At 47.3% G+C, this 20,654-nt stretch overlaps 1 protein-coding gene across 1 annotated transcript in view; it reads right to left on the bottom strand.

Moving 5' to 3' along the window:
• Positions 1–769: 769 nt before the first annotated feature.
• The window catches only part of SGPP2 (sphingosine-1-phosphate phosphatase 2), a 35,083-nt gene continuing 15,198 nt past the window's right edge, over positions 770–20,654 (bottom strand). Inside the window, exons 3-5 of the mRNA XM_063166791.1 lie at positions 11,815–11,994; positions 9,590–9,679; positions 770–4,186 (exon numbers count right to left, since the gene is read on the bottom strand). Coding sequence (XP_063022861.1) covers positions 3,644–4,186; positions 9,590–9,679; positions 11,815–11,994 — 813 coding nt within the window. The 3' untranslated portion in view covers positions 770–3,643. The remainder of the gene's footprint in view (positions 4,187–9,589; positions 9,680–11,814; positions 11,995–20,654) is intronic.

Below are 20,654 nucleotides of genomic sequence, written 5' to 3'. Positions count from 1 at the left end.
GAGAACACAACAGCCCAGGCTGATACTCTGCGAGTCACCTCCCACTCCATTCACACCAAAAGCAGTGTTTTACGCTAAAGCACAAATGTGCCTACTCAAGAGGATTCAGCTGTTGCCTTTGTATTACAAAGTAAAGAACATGGCCAGCAAACCCCCCACATAACCTCATTCTCTCCCACCACCCTGGAAATGCAGAGGCATCTGCACTGCAGGGATGAAGAGCATTTCCAAGGACAGCAAAGACACGGATTTGCAATGAGGAGCTGGTGCTTCAGGTTAGGAAACACAGAAAGGGTGATGTGTCTCACTTGCCTCTCCCAGCCTGGCCCTGCAGGAGTGGCTGTGGTTCCTCAACTAATGCAAAATATTCTGCAGTTCTTGGGCTGTCATGCTATCACTGCACATGTTAAATTGGCTTCCAGTTAACTGTTCAGCCTATTAGAAGCAGATATTGTAGGTGAAGGAGATTCCAGTGCCCAAAAGTCCCCCAGCACTAATTACATGCAACTCACTCATTTACATTTGCAAATGTTGTAACAAATAGCCATTAGTCGACCAGTAATCTCTTTTTAAAATGCTTTTTAAAAAGCAGGATCCTTCTGGAGGAGCCAAAGCATGGAGCTGGACTGAGCAGAGACAAGAAGGACAGCTTGGGAAGAGAGGTGGGTGCTTGCACTTGGGAAGCTCTTTTGGCTGGGACTCATTGCCTTTCCATCAGTCATTTACAAGTATCAATAGAGGATGCAAAACAAACAGACAGACAACAAACTCTGCAAAATAGGTTTATTTTAAAATTTGAACCAAATAGAGTTTGCATTTATTGCATGAATCACATGCAGGTGAATACTATAAAAATACCTGTGCAGCATTTATATATAATTTATAAAATCTTCATAGCATAAAATAGCTGTGAATCAGAACAGAAATTTTACACATAAAGCTGCATGAATGTCCCTGTCAAACTGTGCCTTTCTTGGGAGTAATTCCAATCCCCAGCTTAAATGCTCATCTTGCTGCCAAGGTTTTTCCCAAGTTTGTGATGTGGCCCCTCTTCAGGGCTCCAGTTGTGCACTGCACCTGCGTGTCATGCAGCTCTCTTAGCACAAGGTGTTTGAAGGTATTTTAAACCTGATGGCAGAATTTCTGTGGTGTATGGGAGGGAGAGAGGCTGAGCATGGAACCCCATGGCTGTGGTGGGCCATGTCCAGCCCTCACCCAGGGGCAGGTGTGAGTGGCCCTGTGCCCTGCTGAAAGGCTCACTGGAGCTCTTTGCATGCACGTGTGAAGTCCACACAATCTGATATAGAACAGTTTATCCACAGCCTGAGAAAATCTAAACATGGTTAAAATTTCTGCCTGCATTTCTTCTGGAGAATGGCACCTTGGGTTTAGAGTGGTGCAGCTTTTTCACCTCGCACTCCTCAGACATCTCCCAGCTATTCCAGTTTTGGAATTGGTTATGTTAATCCAGGCAGTCAATGGATGGCAAAGCACCCCTTTTACATTCTTCAGGTTCATTTTCCTCGCAGCCAGGAAGACAAATGGACATGGTTAGAAAGCTGCCTCTCACTGTACATTCTGCCAGGCAAGGCATGGGGGCCATGCTTGAAGCTCTGCAGCAATAGCTCTGTATGTGTTCCTAGCCAAGCAGACCACGCTCACTGCTGTATTTCTCAACAGCTCATTGGTCCAACAGCTGAAATATATTGTTTTAAATAAGCAGCCTGAGATATAGGGATGCCCTTCCTATGGACACACCTCCCTGCTATTCTACAAGTGTACACAAAGTGTTGCAGGATGCGTGGAAGACCAACTGTGGTGCTGTGCAGCAGCAGAAAATGATGGCATCTGTAATTGTCACATGCTGTAGTCACCAGAGTCACTGCTCAGCTCCTTCCACAACACAGTTTATGAACTCTACTTGTCGCCCCTGAATGATAGGAAGGACTTTTTCCTTTCGCCTAGCCAGGGGAACTAAACTGGAGTTAAACAATTTGAACTCAAGCCTCATTGCTGTGCAAATAACTCTGCTCAGTTGTTTGTAGGCAAAGGATCTTTTAGTGGAGGCTTTCTTATTAATATCCAAGGAAATTTGTTGCAAATCACATTAAACATTTTGTGTTAGCTTTTCCTTCTCTTTTATGTTTTGGGCTTGTTTTTTTTATTTTAGATTTTAATAATTAGTAAAATCTTCCACACAGAACCAGCCTGGTCTGTCAGTGCCATCAGAAGACACTACGAGCTCTATCCAATGATGGCATTTTGGTTTTTGGCTGGTCAAATCTCCCCCCACCCTACCAGCCACTTTTTCCCTGATGCCCCAAACCTGAGCCTTGGCTTGCCCTACTGCTTCAGGAGCAGCCGCACAGCCAGGCAGGCAGAGGCACAGCCCTGCTCCCCAGCAACCCCAACCCCACAGCCTGCTCTGGCAGGGATTCTGGCTGTGTGCTTGTCACATTTAGCTGCCTGGGGAAAGTGAATCTAATTATGGGACAGTGGGGTCAGTGATTTCTAACCCAAAGTTATCTGTGCACAGCAATTCCCATGACTCCTCCAAGTCAGATTTTTTAGGCCAGTTGCTTTGTGTTCGTGTGGCAAGGGCATGGTGGTGGTGGTGGCTATAAGGGTCACTTCTCCCAGAAGGTGCCAGAAGCTTCCCCTGTGTCCAACAGAACCAATGCCAGCTGGCTTCTAGACAGATCCACTGCTGGCCAAGGCTGAGCCCATCAGGGACAGCAGCAGCACCGCTGGGATGACAGAGTTAAGAAGGGAGGAAAAACCTGCACAACTGCAAGCAGACAGACAAATGAAGATATGGGAGAGGAACAACTCTGCAGATATCAAGATCACAGAAGGAAGAGGAAGGGGTGCTCTGGGTGCCAGAGCAGAGACTCCCCTGCAGCCCATGGAGGTCCATGGGGAGCAGAGATCCACCTGCAATCAGTGGAGGACCCCCCACTGAAGCAGGGTGATGCCCTAAGAGAGGTTTAAAGACCACCACTGAAACAGGCTCCTGGCCGGACTTTTGATCCCTCAGGGGACCCATGCTGGATGAAGTGCAGCCCATGGAAAAATTCACATTGGAGATGTTTTTGGAGAGCTGTCTTCTGTGGGAAGGACCCCATGCTGGAGCAGGGGAGGAGTGTGAGGGGTCTGCCCCTGAGGAGGAAGGAGCAGCAGCAGCAACATGTGATGAACTCACTGTAGCCTCCATTCCCATCCCACAGCGATCGTGGTAGGAGGAGCTAGAGACTTCAGGAAGGAAATTGAGCCTAGAAAGAAGGGAGGGGTAGGTGAAAGGTGGTTGTAAATGTTTGGTTTTATTTCTTATTATTCTACTCTGATTAGTCTGGTAATAAATTAAACTTATTTCCCCAAGTCGAGTCTGTTTTGCCTGTGACAGTAAAACTGCTGAGTGATCTCTCCCTGCCCATGTGTTGAGCCATGATCCTCTCATTATATTCTCTCCCTGGAGAGAGAGGAGTGACAGAGCAGCTTTGGTGAGCCCCTGGCACGCAGCCAGAGCCAAACCCACCACACCAGTGCGGAAAGGCACAAAAACACTTTTTGGTCGAGTCAGCAGCCTGGAGTGTCCCGTCCCCGCAGCGGTGGCCGCAGGGGGCTCAGTGGGGAGCAGCTGGGCTCACATCAGCCCCAGCAGCTGGTGCAGCAGCGGCACGAGCACGGTGGCCGTGAAGCCAACGCAGGAGTACGTCACAAACTTGTAGGGCACCTCAACCTCCAGGCGTCTCCGGGCCTGCAGGTCACCCACGGGGAACCGGTAGCGATAGCCCAGCACGCCCAGCACCGCGCTCTTCGCGAGCCAGCGGGTCAGCAGCACAACCATGATCCCTGTGCAGAACCTGGCCAGCACAAACACCACTGCACTGCTGGCCAGAGGAAGCCCAGGCTGAGCACTCGTGCCAGGGTGGGCTGAAGCAGCACACTGGTTGTTTAACCAAAATCCCACAGTTGCTCCAGCTGCTGCTCCTAAGATGGTAGTGGTGTCTCCCCTGGTAGGGCTGTAATAGTCTAGTTTGGGGTAGTTGTAGCATAAGACAAGAGGCACAGCTATGGAAACCAATGGGCAGAAGGGGCTGGTCAACAGCAAGTGATCTATTGTGTCCCACGCAGGATACAAGAGCACGAGCAGCACGGCCGAAATCAGTGCTCCTCCAATCACATCCTGTAAAGAAATCACATTGAAAAGCCTTTGTGAGACCTGGAAGGCAAACCAGGTGTTTGGGTGATGATAAAAGACCAGTATCTGCATTGGTGGGGCCCAGCAGTGGAGGAACACCCAGAATCCAGTGATGGCATTATCCACGTGCAGGGAAAACCTGAAGCACAGGCTAAACAAAGCATGACAATCCACGAACCCAACCTCAGCTTATGCATATGCATGTGTCTGTGGACACACATCCTCCTCCTCACCTGATCCCATGTTTTGAGGGCATTCCCCATCTACAACCTCGGAAAAGGCACGTGCACAACTCCATCTCAGGGACAACATTGCAGAGACCTGCCCTCACACAAACCCTCTGCCTCCTGGTAACCCTGCGAGCAATTTCATCACATCAGTGTGATTCTCCCTTGCTTGCTTTGCATGAAGGGGGAGATGCTGTCCTTTGTCAGAGACAGGCTCCCATCCCAGAAACACAAGCTCCAGGGATGGAAAGTGCAGAGCTGTGGGACGTGGTGCATGTGCCATGGTTTCTGCCAGCAGTGGGAGGGAGGCACCTCCAGGCAGGGATACAGCAAGGAGAAAATTCATTGCCCAAGTCTCTGAAATCTGGCTTTCAGTACACTGCCTGAAGCAAGCATATAGTTAAACCCTAATTTATTAACAGAGGCAAATAAGGTGTTTTGAGAGCTTGATTGTTGTCAGCCGCAAAGCTGAGACAGGAGGCAGCCCCTAACAAAAGCCCTCTGTATGGGAGCAGCCAGGTAAAAAGCAATAAACAAGTTCCCCTGTGCCACCCTTCCAGTGTCACATAGAGGCAGCAGTGTTAGTACAGCCACAAAAAGCTGTGCAAAAGCTGAAGTTAGGCACAGACAGAAATGTCCTCTTCTAAGATTGTATCTTCTTCATGAGTCATGACAGCTGACTACTACCATGCTTGGTCACAGTCTAAAAATTATTTATGGGAGCTTCATTTCGAGTTAGGCAGGAATGAGGGGACTTCTTCACAACAGAAATATTTAATGACATTCTGGTAAATGCATTACTCCTGTAGGGCTGAACTTCAGCTGTTTACAACTTCCATTAGATTCACAGCACATTTGGTTTTAAACAACTCCTACAGCCATTTTGCATATCCCTAATACAAATTTCCATTTATTCCCTCATCCAAAACATGAGGCTAGCCATGGAAATACACAAACCTGATCATAGATACCTAGTATTGTAAAATACCATTACATTATATATTGGAAAAAAGTGGCAGCACACCACAACAATTATATACCTTTGCTTCACAGTAATTCATGTTTTGATGTAAATTCTTAGATGACACCTTTACATACAAAGCTTATTTTGGCCCAACACGAAGTAACTGCCTCAATACAAAAGAGCTGGGGGCTGCTCCCAGCACTGATGTTCAGAAATCCCATCCCCACTCTGTACATCAATTTCCCACACAGATGTTTGTCCACCTCATGTTAAAGGAAAAAGTCCTCACCATCACTCTATGGGTGATCAAGGAGCAAAACTCAAAAGCTGTTCACATGTTTTTCTGTTCCAATTAAAGAAATTTAACCAAAGATTAACATTTTTTCACAAAAGCTTTGCTCAGATGTACTCAGCTGGCTCCAGCAGTTCCCAACCCAATTGCAAACAGCTCCTATTTACAAACCTGATTAAAGTTTTCTGAATTTTGTTACCCTCCCTTTCAGTGCCAGTACAGTAATGTGGCTCTTGGAAGTTTCAAACAGGACCCAGACAATCAGCTCTGACCAGTGGCACTGTACCCATGGTCTCCAAACTGGGTGCACAAAGCAACCCATGGGGCTGGGGGGGAGAACATACTTTTTGCACTGCTCATAAGTAAAATAAAACATGCATTTTAAAGAAGTCATGCTTATTTCATCATTACATTTGTTAATTTGGTGTGGTTTATAATGCATGCATCAGTACAGTAGCACATGTATATAATTTGTAAGTAAATAAATTGTTTACATATATATGTACCAGTACAGTAGTAAATGTATGCAATTTGTAAGTAAAGTTATAAGTGTGTCTGTATATATATATATATATATATATATATATATATATATATAGGAGGCCAGTGGTTTATTCTGTTTTCTCCCCATCCACCAATATCTGGGCTTTTCATTTTGGAAACTCCTCACTGGAAGTTGCTGGAGACTCAGGACATGCCTGGCTGTCTGTGGTGGTCGCTTCGGTCCCGGTGTGCATGGGCAGGTTTGATTTTTTGAACACCCAGAGGAGGTGGGCAAGATCCAGACCAACAGCTACATTTAGCAGTGCAGAATTAATGATGTCTCCCCTTGCCTGTTCAGCTAAGGACAAGACGGGAAGAGGAGGGACGGCTCCGATTTCTGCGAGCACTCTGCAGACCCTCCCTGCCGTGCCCCCAGAGCAGGAGCTGATTTTTCCCGGGGGTGGAGCTGCTCTTAGCACGCCCAGGAAGCGCATTCCTGCCCGTCTGCCTGTGTAAACAGATTAGCCTCTCGCCGAGCCCGCAATTATAAAGGAATTTTTAAATAAGGATTTTGCCCAAGGTGCAGAACTACCTGCAGAATTTAAAGCCTGCGGTTGCTGGGAGGTTCATCCATCCTGCTGGGATGCTCCAGCTGCTTTGGCACAGACGAGTCATCCCCAGGCTCCATCTACCTCCCCTGAAGCCCCTCTGCTGGCATGCAGCTCACCCCTGCTCCCACACAGCCCCGAACATCTGCCCTGCTTCCCTGCTATTGCCAATCCGAGCAGAAAGAACAATTTTCCTATTCTGTCTGGTATAGGGTCCCTTACTGCCTGCATCCCCTTACGTTTCATTTACTGTAAGACACCACTCTTGCTCCTAAACTCCACTCCTAAGGACTGTGCTACACAGTGTGTGAAGTACTGGGACTATGCTGGGTGTTCACGTTTAAAATATCTAAGATCATTTCAGGATTAATGGTCGTATGAAAAACCCTGAAATACAGCCCAGCACAGGGGCAGGGGGGAGCTTCAGAACACACACCCCCACCTCCCCCTATGGGAAATGTAATCAGAAATAAATGCATCAGCACTAAATGGGTATATCTTGGGGGGGGGGGGGGGGAAAACCCTTCAGGGTTTTTTGGTTATAAAAAGTGACCATGCTAGTCAGCACAGGTCATTGTGCTTGTAGCTCAGGGCAGTTGCAGTGCCAGTGGGGTTCTCCCCACATCAGCTATGGCTTTGGAGGGAATGGCTCATATCATCTCCAGTTGCTTCTTGTTTCTCAAAATTAACCTCTAAAACCTTACAGATTCACTGTTTCAAAGTGTGTCCAAATTTTTACTATTTTTTCTTACTTTGCCTTTTGCAGGTAACTCCAGATCCCCTCTTTACTAGGTTCTCAGACTCCATCATTTGAAACCTACAAAAAAAGGAACCCTGCGTTTCCCCTGCTTTTCCACACACAGGGACACTGATGTTGAGGTGCTGGAGATGGGTGGTGGTAACTCAATTGCCTGTCAGCAGTCTGAGTACACTGCTGCCACCCCATCCTCTGGCTGGGTGATGCTCTCCTGGTAACAGCCCAGGCCAGGGGTGTTTGTTCCCTTTTTCCTGGGCATAGTATTCATTCTGGCACAGCTGGAAGGATGCAGATAGCTCCCATACCAGCTGACTGCCTCTCCAGGAGGTCTTTAATGGTAATATCTCTTCTAGTGACATCACTGCTCTTTCTGATACCACTCCTCATTCAAAAGCAAGGCCAGCAGTGCTAAAATACAAACAGATTTGTAGAGCTGAGACTACAGAAGGTGAGATTCTGTACTGGAGCTGCAGGAAAGCACAGTGCAACTGCCCTTGTCACTCCTCCTCTGGTTCCTCAAACAGGAAAAATTCAGTCACACCAAGTCCATGGATATTTGTTACCCATTCCTTTGCTTCACTAAAATGCTAGGACCACTTAATCCATTATTCCATCCTTTCTGTCAAGGCCTCAGTTAAAACCCCAGAGGCTCTTTCAGCTGATGGCTTGGCACTACTGTGCCTCAGCCTGGTGATGTGACAGCTCAGGGCAGGAACTGTCCCACCAAGGGACACAAACAGCTCTGAACTTCTTCCCCAAAGAGCCATCACTTCGAGTGGCACAGCAGAGCCATTCCCTGAGGTGACAAGCTGCTGCAGAGTGGGGCTGTGTGAGATCACTGGGCCTTTCCCAGCCCCATCCCCACCATGGCTCACACAGGATAAAGACCCCAACCAAGCACATTTGCCCTTTTGGAAGGCAGCATTGCTCACACTTCAGCTAAGAAGCTTTTTTAAAAATTTTATTTTACAGCCCTTTTCTGTCATGTCAAAAGCACAAAGGACTTTTTATTCTTTACCCTAAAATCCATCTAAATTTAGAGGGGTCTTTCATTATGATGGGCCAGCAAGAGAAGTATGCAAAGAATTTTTACTGATTGACTTAAGGTCAGTAGCCCAGAAAGGGTGTCGGCAGCCTCCATGTAAGATATTGTTTTGATCCACTGGGCCTGAAAGGGAAGGTCAAGCTATATTTTATAGCTAACCTTAATCTCATGAGGGCTTCCTTTCTTACAGCCATCAAGTCTCATTATAAACATATAATTATTACTTAGTAAAAAAGATTCAATTATTTATGCATATACAACCAACAACATATCAAACTCCTGTGAGGAAATAGCCTGAAGTTTTTATCCATATTTGGGAAGCTGGACTGCCCATCTGTCCACTGTGTATAATAGATCAATAAGTTTCCTCTGGTCAGGAATGAACCAGCTATCACAGGCACACTGAAATTAGTTCTTCCTAAAGCAGCACTGATGTCTCTAAGCAACTGCGCCCAACAAGTCTGTCATATAAAATCACAGCTATTTTATAATTATTTTCAGCCAAACTATTTGTGCATCTCAGTCCCTTGAGAAGCATTTCCTTCCAGCTGAAAAGAAGAAACCTGTCATTTCTGGGTGCCTGCCCGCGGACAGGAGCCCTGCCGTGGCCTGGCCGGCCCTCAGGGCAGCTCGCTGGCCGCGCTTCGGCCCGTGACTCACCGGGCTGCAATCCCTGCTGCCGGCACTCCCAGGCTGAGCCAGCCCCGGCTATTCTCCCTGAAAACAGCGATACTATTGCACAAAGGCCTTTGCTAAGGAGCAGCGTGGTTGCCCAAGAGCATTCCTCGCAATTAAACTTTCGAAATGGAGAGCTCCATTGAGGTGCCGGGCAGGGCTCACCCTGCTCGGCCCAGGCGCTGGAATCACCCCATGCGGACTCCAATTGCAGGGATTCCCGCAGCTCCCCTCGGTGCACAGCCCCAAACCCAGCGGCACAGCTGCCTGTCCCTGTGCTGGCATGGCCACCAGCCTGGGGAGCTGCAGGGAAGCAGAGCTGGAGGCACATCCTTACCAGGACTGTGTGCATCCCTGTGTAGAGCCTGCTCAGGCACACCAACGTCGAGAACACAAACGCTGCTGCGAGGCCGAGCTCGAATGGATACTGTGAAAATGGGAAAAATAATTAAATTCATCATTAAACCAAGCAGCTGGACTGACATTAGGATCTTGTGCTGGGAAGGGGCTCCTGAGCTCTGCTTTCCCCAGGAGATGAATGTGACCTGAGACAAGGTCCCCCTCAACCAACACTCAACACTGCTGGAAGGTCACGTCATCCTCTGCAAGGTCTGGTCTCACTGGGGAGACATCTGGGTATAGATGGTATTTGCAGAATCGTTCTCTACAATACCTATCTGCAAACGCCATGTTAGTGTTAAAGAGCTTAAGGAAAAAGGCATGTTGTACAAGGCATGGCTGAGGCAGCACTGCAGCCGGAGCTCAGCCAAGGGGACGGTGACAGCTGCAGAGTGTGACCAGGAGTGTGATCAATAGTCCTCGAGCAGCGGGCTGAGTGGGGAGAATCAATGTCTGGCCTGAAACCACAATCCAGCTATTAAAGCAGTCAGGACCACTCTTCCCCGTGACACTTAAAGGTTCAATTACCTTCTTATGAACCTCGTTTTGCCTAATACCCTCTCTGAGTAGCCTAAAAACATGGAAAAAAACATTTAAATAAATCAACATTAAAAAATTTTTAAAAGTTCCATTTGGTAAAGAATAAGCTTAACATATTAGCCCTTAATTCACTCATTCAAACCCTGAAACTGAGTGGGCTGCTGGACTCCCTTCAGTCCGTAAGGGAGATTTTTCTTTAAAGAGTAAACCAATTCAAAATATAAATAAATGCAATTAATTCATCCAATTTGACACAAAGTCTCTACCTTCTGCCTGAGGCTCATGACTGACCAGGGTGGCCGCAGGTCAGCACAAAAATGCCTCTGTGGAAATTCTAAGCATAACAGCTCTCTTCTGACCCTTTCCTCTGGCATATTCCAGCCTGCTGAATAAAGAGCTCAGACCCAGCTGCAGATGTCACTCCCAGTTCATAAAACACTATTTTTCCTCATGTCTCTAAGCCTTTGGAGCATTTGCACCCACTTGACTCCTCCCTCAGCAGGCAGCCTTCAAGCTAGTCCAGATCAGTAATTGATGATTATTAGGGCATGTTGAGAAGATAGCAGCATAATGTACTGGGAGATTTTTCCATCTTAATAGAGGCAATTAAACCATTTAATTATTTGACAGCAGCTTTACAGTTTCATGGCAGTTTCCAGGAAGCACAAGACAGCCTGTGAAGAGCTGCATGTCCCTCTGGTCACTTGTGGATTGAGGAGAAGGTGATGCTGACCAGGTCATCTTGGCAGCCCTGACACATGGGATGGATCTGACTTCCAAATATATGACAATATTAATTTATGACAAATATTCCCTCTTATGGCTCCTTGTCCCCATGTCACTGTCAAGCTGCCCTGACCAGTTACCACACATGGGTTTATCCTTTGAGAGAGCTGAGAAACATTCTTAAATACAACGCAGCCAGGAAGTTATTATTGCTAGAGTACAGGAAACACAGGCTTGGATTCATTAAATGGAATGAAAATAATCATCATGTAGAAACGAGTTTCCAGGAAATAAACATTTTAGGAAGATGATGAGGAAGAATGATGAGAGTTCCCCAAGCAGCCTGCAGCTCCTACAGTGCAGTGAAGTTGCTGTTACTCCTCTGACAAGCATGTTGTGTTACTCGTCTTGCCAATCATGTTGTGTGCTGTTAGTCTAACACAGGCTGGAGCCAGGGGATTTCCAGGAATGCTTTTCCTTTCATACAGAAACCATGTGACACAGAGCTGCTTTGGTTTCCCTGGGAGCCAGCATGTCCCAGTGTGCAGCACTGACTCGATGGGCATGGGGTGAACACAAAATGCTGGCTGCCAGGCACCTTCCCTGCGTGGTCACCCCACATGCAAAAACAGTGACCCCACCAAACTACAGCAGGGCAGTGCAGCCTGCCAGCAGCTCTGAGAGGAGTCCATGCACAAAAAAGGACATTTCCACCACATTTCTTTTTGTGTCTATTATTGACCAGCTACAGGTAAGCACAGAGAAGAATACACATGTGTGAAAATAAATACAGAACTCCTCTGAAAGTAGCAACATCTTTGGATTTGCAACAAGCCTTTTCTTTTCTTAATGTATTTTCTTTTTCTTCTTCTGTTTTTTTTCTTTTTGTACCCCTACCTTGTACTGGTTCATGGTTGCAATGAAGAAGGAGAAGGAGATGGCTGTAGCTGCCATGGCGTGGGTGGATGGCATCCCATACTCTGCATTCGTCCTCATCTCCAGCTTCACCACAGGTGGTGACAGGGGCCGAGGCCACTTCAGGATGTCCTTGGAGACCTGGCCTATGTACATCACTATCTGGGGACAGGAAAGGCCACAGGCTGTCAGTCAGCACAGGCAATCCCCATGCAGCCCACCCAAGAACCACTTGTATTTCTGTGCTTTTTCCTGCAGAATCCAGCCCTCCAAGCGGAGAATTTATCCCCTGAATTATTAAAGGGGTTTCCATTAGCTCAGCCAGCAAAGGAAGTGGCGGTTTTGCTGCACTCTGTGGTAACCTGAGCAGGAGTGGGACCAAAAGGAGGGTTGGCTGATGAGATTCAGCAATACAGGACACTGAGACAGACAGCTGGCTCCCACCCCATGCCAGAGAAGTTTAAGTTTCCTCCCTATCCCTTACAGCCCCTCTCCTGCAAAGAAAGCAGCCATAAGAGAAATTTTTCCACCCCACCTTCAAATCACAGCTGTGTCCAGCCCCAGCTCCCCCATTCCCAGCAGCTCCCAGTCACCCAGAGCTGCAGGAGCCCTGCTGGGACACAGCACCCCTGTGGTTATTAAATGACAGCCTCAGCATCCTCACAGAGGCAGCAGAGGGAAAACTGGACAGGCAACATGAGCTACCAGTTCTCCTGCCTTACTCCCCAGTAAAAGGCTTCTATTCCCTGCTTGGAACACCAGAGGTTTAAGCAAGGGCTGCATTAATTCACTCTAAAGCACAGCACCACAGTAATTTTAGGGGAAATGTCACATTCTCAGGTCAGCAAGGGAAGCAGAGGCAAGGGGCAATGCTGTCCAGCATCCCTGAGAGGTGCTGCCCATCCAGCCATGGGCATCCTTGGCTCCTCAGCACCCTCTTCCCAAAGGCAGTAGGCTCTCAGCATCCACAGTGAGGACATCTGAGAAAAGTTAACCAGGCTGTCCCTGTAGGATGTATTTGCTTTCTGTTGTAGCCCTCCTCCCTTTACATAATGTAGCCACATATAGGCAGGGGAGACTTTTTAAAACAAAGCCAAGCAAACCTTTTTTCTTTTTTTGTTTTTTAGTACAAAAATCAGGTTAACTACCATGAAAGCTCAGTTGCTGTGTGAGACAGCTCACTCTTCTGCTTCTCATGCTTCCACCAGCAAAGGAGGGGGCTTAAAATAACATCCTTCCCTTGCTACTGGTGTTGGCCATATGCTGGAACAGCAACACAATCACCCACTGCCACATTTGTCACCAGGCACACTGCATCCCTCTCTCTCTCATCAGCCATTTAAAGAATGAATTCACATTAAAAGAAAGATGACAGGATTCAGGATTCACAAGTCAGGACCAGGAAAAAGCCAGTCACACACTTCTCTTTACAGTACAGACATGCCAGAGAGTGCTAGACTTACAGCCAGCACCAGGGCCTGGAAAAGTGACTGCTGGTGCCTTTGCATCCTTTATCCCTCCCTTTATCATGTGAATCACATCACTGCCTCATTATCAGCAGGTGGGACACACCTGGCTGCTCCTGTGGACACACACAGCACAGGCAAGGCAGTGAATACCCTGCCCCACACTGTGCACAGTAAACAAAGGCTCAAGGAACAAACATCTTTTAAAAACCTACTGTGTGGGTTTATTTAGTTAATGCCTTCAGTTTCCAAATGGATGCAGGCACATGTTTGGAAGTTAATTAAATTCCAAGGTTGAAAGAAAAATTGCTCTCTCAGGCAGAACATAAAACATTGAGGCTGCCATTTGTGATACCATCTGAGAGGCAAGGTAGGATGAGCCAGTTTATCAGCACTCCTCTATAATAATGACTTCCACTTGTGGAAGTATTGTTAGCACTAGAACATAAGAGCATTGCAGAAAAGGAAATGAGTCATCTCAAAAATGAAGGCTATGCTAGGACTCCTGTGATGGTGAAAAACAGACTGAATGTTGGAGGTGGGATGGGTAAGTGAAAATATCAGGCATCCTCACAACACCCTCCCTTCCTGGCATCCCGGATTAAAGTCTGGCCCTTCTGCTTTTTGGAAACAAATTGTATAGGCAGTAAGGAGAGGTGAGACGACTTTCATAGAACATGCAGGGGACTCCAGAATATGCCCACACTAAGCACTGATCTCTGAAGCACCAGACCTTTGCTTTTAGCTCATTTGGGTACCGTGCACATGACTTTACACACATTATCCTGAATTATGGCACTTGTGGGCAGGGTGAAACACCCCCCAGCAGCTGAACTGGCAAGCTGCCCGAGAGAATGAACAGCAGGTGCACATTGCTAAAGGCCACCCTGCACAGGTGGGGCTGTGCCACCTGCACCCCACGGGCTGCAGGGGCTGGGGGGCACAGCTCTGTGCAGGCTTGCAGGGGCACAGCTCTGCCCAGGCTCTTTGCCCACAGCACAGCAAAGCAAACAGAGCTCCTGGTAGAGTTGCCTGGCCCAGGCAGTGGGTGTCCTCCCTGCAGACAGCCCCGTGCAGGAGTGGCACTAGTGGGACCCAGTGGGCAGTGCCCACCCCTGCCCTTCTCTCATGCACATCCATGTTTTCCCAATGCAGTGGAAATGGCTCTGAACTCCACCGGGTTAAATCCTTAAAAAATTTAAGCAGCAAGAAAAACAAGCAAATAACCAAAAAAAAATCCCAAAACCGTAAGCAACTTAAACCCAAGACCTTGCTCAGACTCTGCTGCCTACCACTACAGCTGGGCTGGCCTGTGCTAAGGGCAATAGCAACCCTTTACAGCAAGCCAGGACTTCAGGTGAAGCAAAGGCAAGGCTTTATTGCCACTTTGGGTGAAGAGCATTACATTTTACTACACAAAGGCAATTGGCAGTTGCTATAGCAGCAAGACAGCCTCTGTAGTCTTTTTCTGAGAGCTTCCTCTTCATTTGCTCTGAGTCATATATATGGTCTATCTCCAAAAATACTTCTTCACCTGAACCTTTGCATCAGGATAAACAAGACAAACCTATCTTTGTATTTTAACAGATTTTGCTTTAGTGAACAGCTGCAGAACCAAATTTGAGGCATTAGCATCCACACAGGTGTGGATACCTCTTCATTTGTTCTAACATCTGCAGGAGATCCCTCTGGGGTGTGGGGCTGCTCTCCTCCTTTTGAGCATCTGAGTGCCATGAAGTGCCCTGTTTCCCTGACATTCCTATGCCTCTGGTGTGTAAGTCAACCATGTAAGAGGAGGTTTTTTTTCTCACCTGCAGGTGTTGTCTGGCATTTGCAATGGTTTCCCCTCACTCCTCACATGCATCACTCCCATGACAGGAAGCAGGAGCTCTGGAGGCAGATTTACCACCACAGTGCAGACAGACACAACTAAGCCCTGTGCAGAGGTGTGGCAGCACTGCCACAGAGTGCAATTTCCCCTGTGGAAAATTCCTGTGGCAACTGCCCGGACTCCAGCCCTGGCAGGATGGAGAAAACATGCTCAGTGCTGCAGGTGGGCTGTGTGTGACATCCTCCTTCATCCCTGCCCTGCTACAACCCCTGCACAGGATGGACACACCTGAGCCTCCCACTGGCCTGTGAAGGTCAGGAGGAGCAATTCTTTTTTTATTCTGTAATATTTCAGCTAACAGAGGGGAACCAGATCATATTTGTTTTCAGCTTCTGATTTGGCAGCTGTCCTTATCTTCATTATTGATCTGTTGAAAAGACAAGACAAAATTCTAGAGAAGACCCATGGTCAAATAGCATTGGCAATTTCTGCCCTGAGACTCACACTGTGGCAGCCTGACTTTGAATCTGCTGGTTTAGCTCCAAAATAGAAACTCTGGTCTGCAGTAGTATATGTCATTTTCCCAGAAAGGAAATTTACAGTTTGAAAATGATGTTACTTTGGGTTTCTTTCACAAGCACTGTGCACTGATAGGAGTGACCAAGCATATTGAAGAAAAAAGAGAAAGATGCACTATTAATAAACATTTGCAGATTAGTCAAGCAGCAGTAAAGACTGCATGTGGTTGCTGAGGCAGGCGTGACTTTGATTTCTCATACAGAAATTAAGCCAAGCACCCAGCCTGCACTGTCCTGTTCTCAGCCTCCCCCTAGTGAAGTGACCAGATAAACACTGCAGCAGTTTCTGGCTGTGGCTGCGTCCCTCAGGCATCACTTGGTGCAGAGTGGAAGAGGAGCAGGGCAAGGAAAAGCCTGTCCTTGTGGAGGTAGTTCTCCTGCCCCCCGTCAATGCCAAGAGCTAAGGCTTGGCTCCAGGAAAGCACACCATGGAAGTCACTGAGCAGCCCTGCTGGCCCCTTGCCCTGGCAGCAGCCCAGCTGGAGGAAGCCCTGCAGGGCAGAGGAGCCCCAGACAGCACCAGCTTGGGGCCCTAAGCCACCCTCAGACTGTGTCCTGCTCCCCAGCCCCTCCTGAAGCACCAGGCTGCTCCCCATGTGCCAACCCCAGCAGCAGAGATGGACCCTCCTTGAGGCACACACACCCTGAGAGAGGGCAGCTGGCTCTCCTGGAGACCCACACACCCTGAGAGAGGGCAGCTGGCTCTCCTGGAGCCCCACACACCCTGAGAGAGGGCAGCTGGCTCTCCTGGAGCCCCACACACCTTGGCAGAGGGCAGCTGGCTCTCCTGGAGCCCCACACACCCTGGCAGAGGGCAGCTGGCTCTCCTGGAGCCCCACACACCCTGGTAGAGGGCAGCTGGCTCTCCTGGAGCTCCAGCACCTGCCATTTCCAGTGTGGTTGTTGCTTCCCAGAAAATACATCACCCTTGTGTTGGCTGCACAGGAGCTTTGCGTTTCCCAAGGGTTTGGCCAGGGCCCAAGGTCACATTCAGCTGGTGGGATGCTCAAACCCTTGGGCTGTCCCAGCCATGATGGCAACAGGCAGGTCTCCAGCCCACCAAGCAACACAGCATTCACAGCACAGGGCAGCAGGAGGCAGGGGGACAGGGAAGACACAGCATGGGCAGCTTCCAAAAAAGTTCTCTATCTATATATATAAAAAGAAGGAGGACTTTGTCTTAATTCAGGCTCCAGAAACACAAAACCAGAACCAGATTAGTAGAACCTTGAGCCTCCAGAAGCACAACCAGCCAACACCCTCACACATTCATTCTGTCTTTAAAAGAAGCCTTTAGACAAAATCTATAAGGTAGTTGACTGTTTTATAATAGGCTTAGAGAGGGAAATTTGGGTCCAGGCTCCTGGCAGCAGGGAAAAGTACTGTCACATTGATCTGGTTTGTTATCTGACATCTAAAGCTGTAAACTGTTACACCTAGAAGTTCTATTGAAATACAAAAGGTTTCCAGTTGAAACTTCACCTTAAATGATTCAGAGCTTGTCTCAGTTATGAAAGCCTTATTGGCACTTTTTCTTCAAGGGTGGAGTACAGCTGCCAGCTCTTGCAAAATTCCCTTTCAATCAACGCTTTATCAACTTGCACACACCATTTATTTTTGCATGCTGACATGCAGTTATTCATGTGCCTAAATACAGTTTTACGTGTTCTTGTGCTGTGCAATATTTAGAGCTTGGCTTTCAAGTGACTGTGTTTGTCAGCAGCTCCAGGCTTGTTTCAGTGAAGTGTTGCAAAGGCATTAAAACTAACAAACATAAGAATTGTTAAACCCAGACTTTGCTTCCAAGGCTGTTTTCAATCACTGCGCAGCAATATCAGTAGCATCACAATTGCAGGTGAACTCCTGCTGGTTAGGAAACTCCTGGTTACCCTGAGAGGGAGTTCAGGGCTCATCCCTGCTGAGTAACCAAGTGCTGACAGCCTTCAGAAAACTGTTCCTCAGAAAAGCAAGATGGAAAGCTGAGCTGCGATGGATTCAGACCCAGAGCCTGCTCAGATTGCTGCAGATGTCCCACCCAGTGCTGCTCAGGGAGCCCCGAGGGGCACACACAGCCTGGCATCACCAGACACCCAAACCCTGACTCCCTTCAGAGGTGCCACCTAGCCCTGAGTCAGCACTTATCACTGTCACATGCCAAAAGCTCCCACACCTGCCCCAACAAAGTCCTTGCTGGCCAGCTCATATTTACATTGCATAAATTAAAGTTTTATAGGCTATGAAGGGGTGTGGCCTGAGGAAAAAACACAGAAAAAGAGATTTCCAGGCATGCTGAAGAGCAAACTGAAACACTAAGTATTTTTTTCAGGTCTCTGCCCTTGAAATTCCACACCAAAATAAAGATTTCAAACTTGAAGCAGTACAAAAAGTAAAAAGCAAACAAACAGAAATAAAGTGAGCTTTCACCTCTTGAGCTGAGATGTGCAGTAAATTTAAAGTACATTTGGGGACTGTGTGAAGCTGTTTCTCATCTCTGCACTTCCTGGCTGAAATTGCAAGAGTCACAGGCATCAAAGCCTTGCCTGTGCAGTTTCAAGAGTGTTTACTTCAAATTGCTGGAGAAGAGAAGCAGACACCAGGGGACCTCCATTACTGACTCAGCACCTTGCTCAGAGGTTTCATGCAGTTATTTCCTCCATCTGTTCACAAAGGTAAAGCCAAAGCCTGCATATATACCCTGAATCCTCAGGGGCAAGGTCCCATGGAAGCATAACATGCTGCTTTAGGCTGCCAAAGCATCTAGATACAAAAAGCCAGTCAGCATTTCCCACAGCCATCCACCTGAACAGAAAAGCACAGGCAGCTGGCTCTGGGGACCCAGGGCTGCAGAAGACATTTCTGGGTTCCAAGTCCACTCCTCTGTTGCTGCTGAAATAAACTCTTTATAATTTTTCTTTCTGCCCTTCACCCTTCTAGAGCTATTTCACAACCTTTGGCTTCAACTGAAATTATTTATGACTGCCTTATGCGTGTTTCTTCTTGTGACTGTAGTTTTATTTTAAGAAGCTCCTTCCTTCCCATGGTTTTTGCAGCCAGCCCCATTCTCTCTCCAACTTCATTTTGCTAGGGATTTATCTAAGCTTTCAGTCTCTGCTCAGAAAATAGTGTGTTCTTTAATCATCCCTGGCCCTGCTCCAATTTGAAATTATCTTTCTCAAAAGGGGGTGACTGGCTCTGCATAAACTATTACAGATAAGATGGCAGGAAGTCTTTGTAAACACCATTAATGCTGCTTTAATTTTTAAGGGAAGAAACTCCCATGATTCATCCTGACCAACATTGTCATTTCCCACTTGCAGCAGAAACTCACAGTTTAAGTGGGAAACAGCCCAAAAGTACCACCCTCAGCACCCTCATTCTCCAGAGCCACTTATCCTGGCCAGCGGTGTCACCCTCTGTGTCACCATCATCCCTGCCAGCCATGTCCCCAGCATATCCACGTGCTTTGTCCCAGGCTCTTGAAAAAGCCATTGCTGGTCCACTCTCTCTCCCTGCTGAGGAGCTTCACTAACAACCTCTCCTCATCCTCAGCAACCCCTTTAGAGGAGAACTACTCCTGCCTTTCCCTTGGGGCTCTCCTTTGATACCAGCCCCTTTCCCCAGATGGATAAGAGCCTTCTGCAGAACATGCCTGGGTCCTGCAATTATCCCTCCATGCTCTTCCCAGCCCTCCACTCACAGCTGTTGTCTGAGACTGTCAGGATGCCTGGATTTTTACTGTCATCTAGCACAGTTCTTAGCCACACATCATCATACATTCAGAAGCATTTCTTCAAAAGTCCATCACAAAAACCTTCCAATTTAGATAAAAGCACAGCTCTGTGCCACTGACACCTTGGTGTTTCCCTTGCAGCTGAGACAAATGTCACATCCATGACCAAGACATCTGGGGCCGGGCTGGACAGGGCTTGGAGCAGCCTGGTCTGGTGGAAGGTGTCCCTGCCCACAGCAGGGGGATGGAAACAGGTGATTTTTAAGGTGCTTTCCAAGCCAAGCCACTGTATGATTTAATGACTGTTAGATCAGCAGCAGCACTGTGAGTGCCACTCCCTGCTCACCTGCAGAGACCCTCCCAGCTGAGCATGCCACAGCATTGACACATGGCCTGCAAGGACATTTTTAGCCATTTCACAGTTACATACAATTAATCTTTTAAAAATACAGATTGTTGCAAGCCCGTGCATTTAAAACAGTTTCCCCTTTTCAGTATAAAGTGCAGCTCCACAACTCAGTAAGTGAAAAATAATATTAATTATCATAATATCAGATGTTTGAATACTCTAATTAAGTCAGACTAGGTCTGGCCAATACTCAGATGAACTCCTTGCAAGGAAAAGACAAAGCAAATCTACAGAAATTCATGTAAAGTACTCCAAAGGCTCATTTTTTGAGCAATATGCAAACCTAGAAGGCAGTGACTACCAATTTTCATCTTCTGTAGCACATTTCCAGAAGCTGTAGGTGTACTCCTGGCCAAAACCCAGCTCTAGTTATACTGTGTCCACCTACTTCTAAATTTCATCTGCAAGTTATTTTTCATGTTCTCTTTATAAAATGTACTGACTAAAGTTATTGGCACAGAGCAACTGATGTATTCTGTCCAAGACCAGGTGTATTTGAAGTGTATGACTCAATTCAAGTTGTTTTTACTATTTCTTATGATATTATTTGGTCAAAAGACAAAATGTTATTAACCAGAACTGACTGGATCACGGAGAAGCTTCACTGTAAATAGATAAACTTGGATATCATATTTAAGTTTTTACCAAGATTCAGTTTCTTAAGTCAGTGTAGATTGATAGTAAAACCTTCAGGCTCTTGCACCTAGCAGAGGTGCTCCCTACCTCCCTTCTCTGTTCTAAAATGGTTTTATTTGGGCAGCACTATCTGATCAATACCAAGATGAGCAATGGCAGTGACAAAACAGCC

The sequence above is a fragment of the Melospiza melodia genome, chromosome 12 (genome assembly GCF_035770615.1).
Source record: "Melospiza melodia melodia isolate bMelMel2 chromosome 12, bMelMel2.pri, whole genome shotgun sequence".
Taxonomy (NCBI): Eukaryota; Metazoa; Chordata; class Aves; order Passeriformes; family Passerellidae; genus Melospiza; species Melospiza melodia.
The sequence above is the reverse complement of the archived record's forward strand: the minus strand, read 5'-3'. Positions and strand labels throughout refer to the sequence as shown.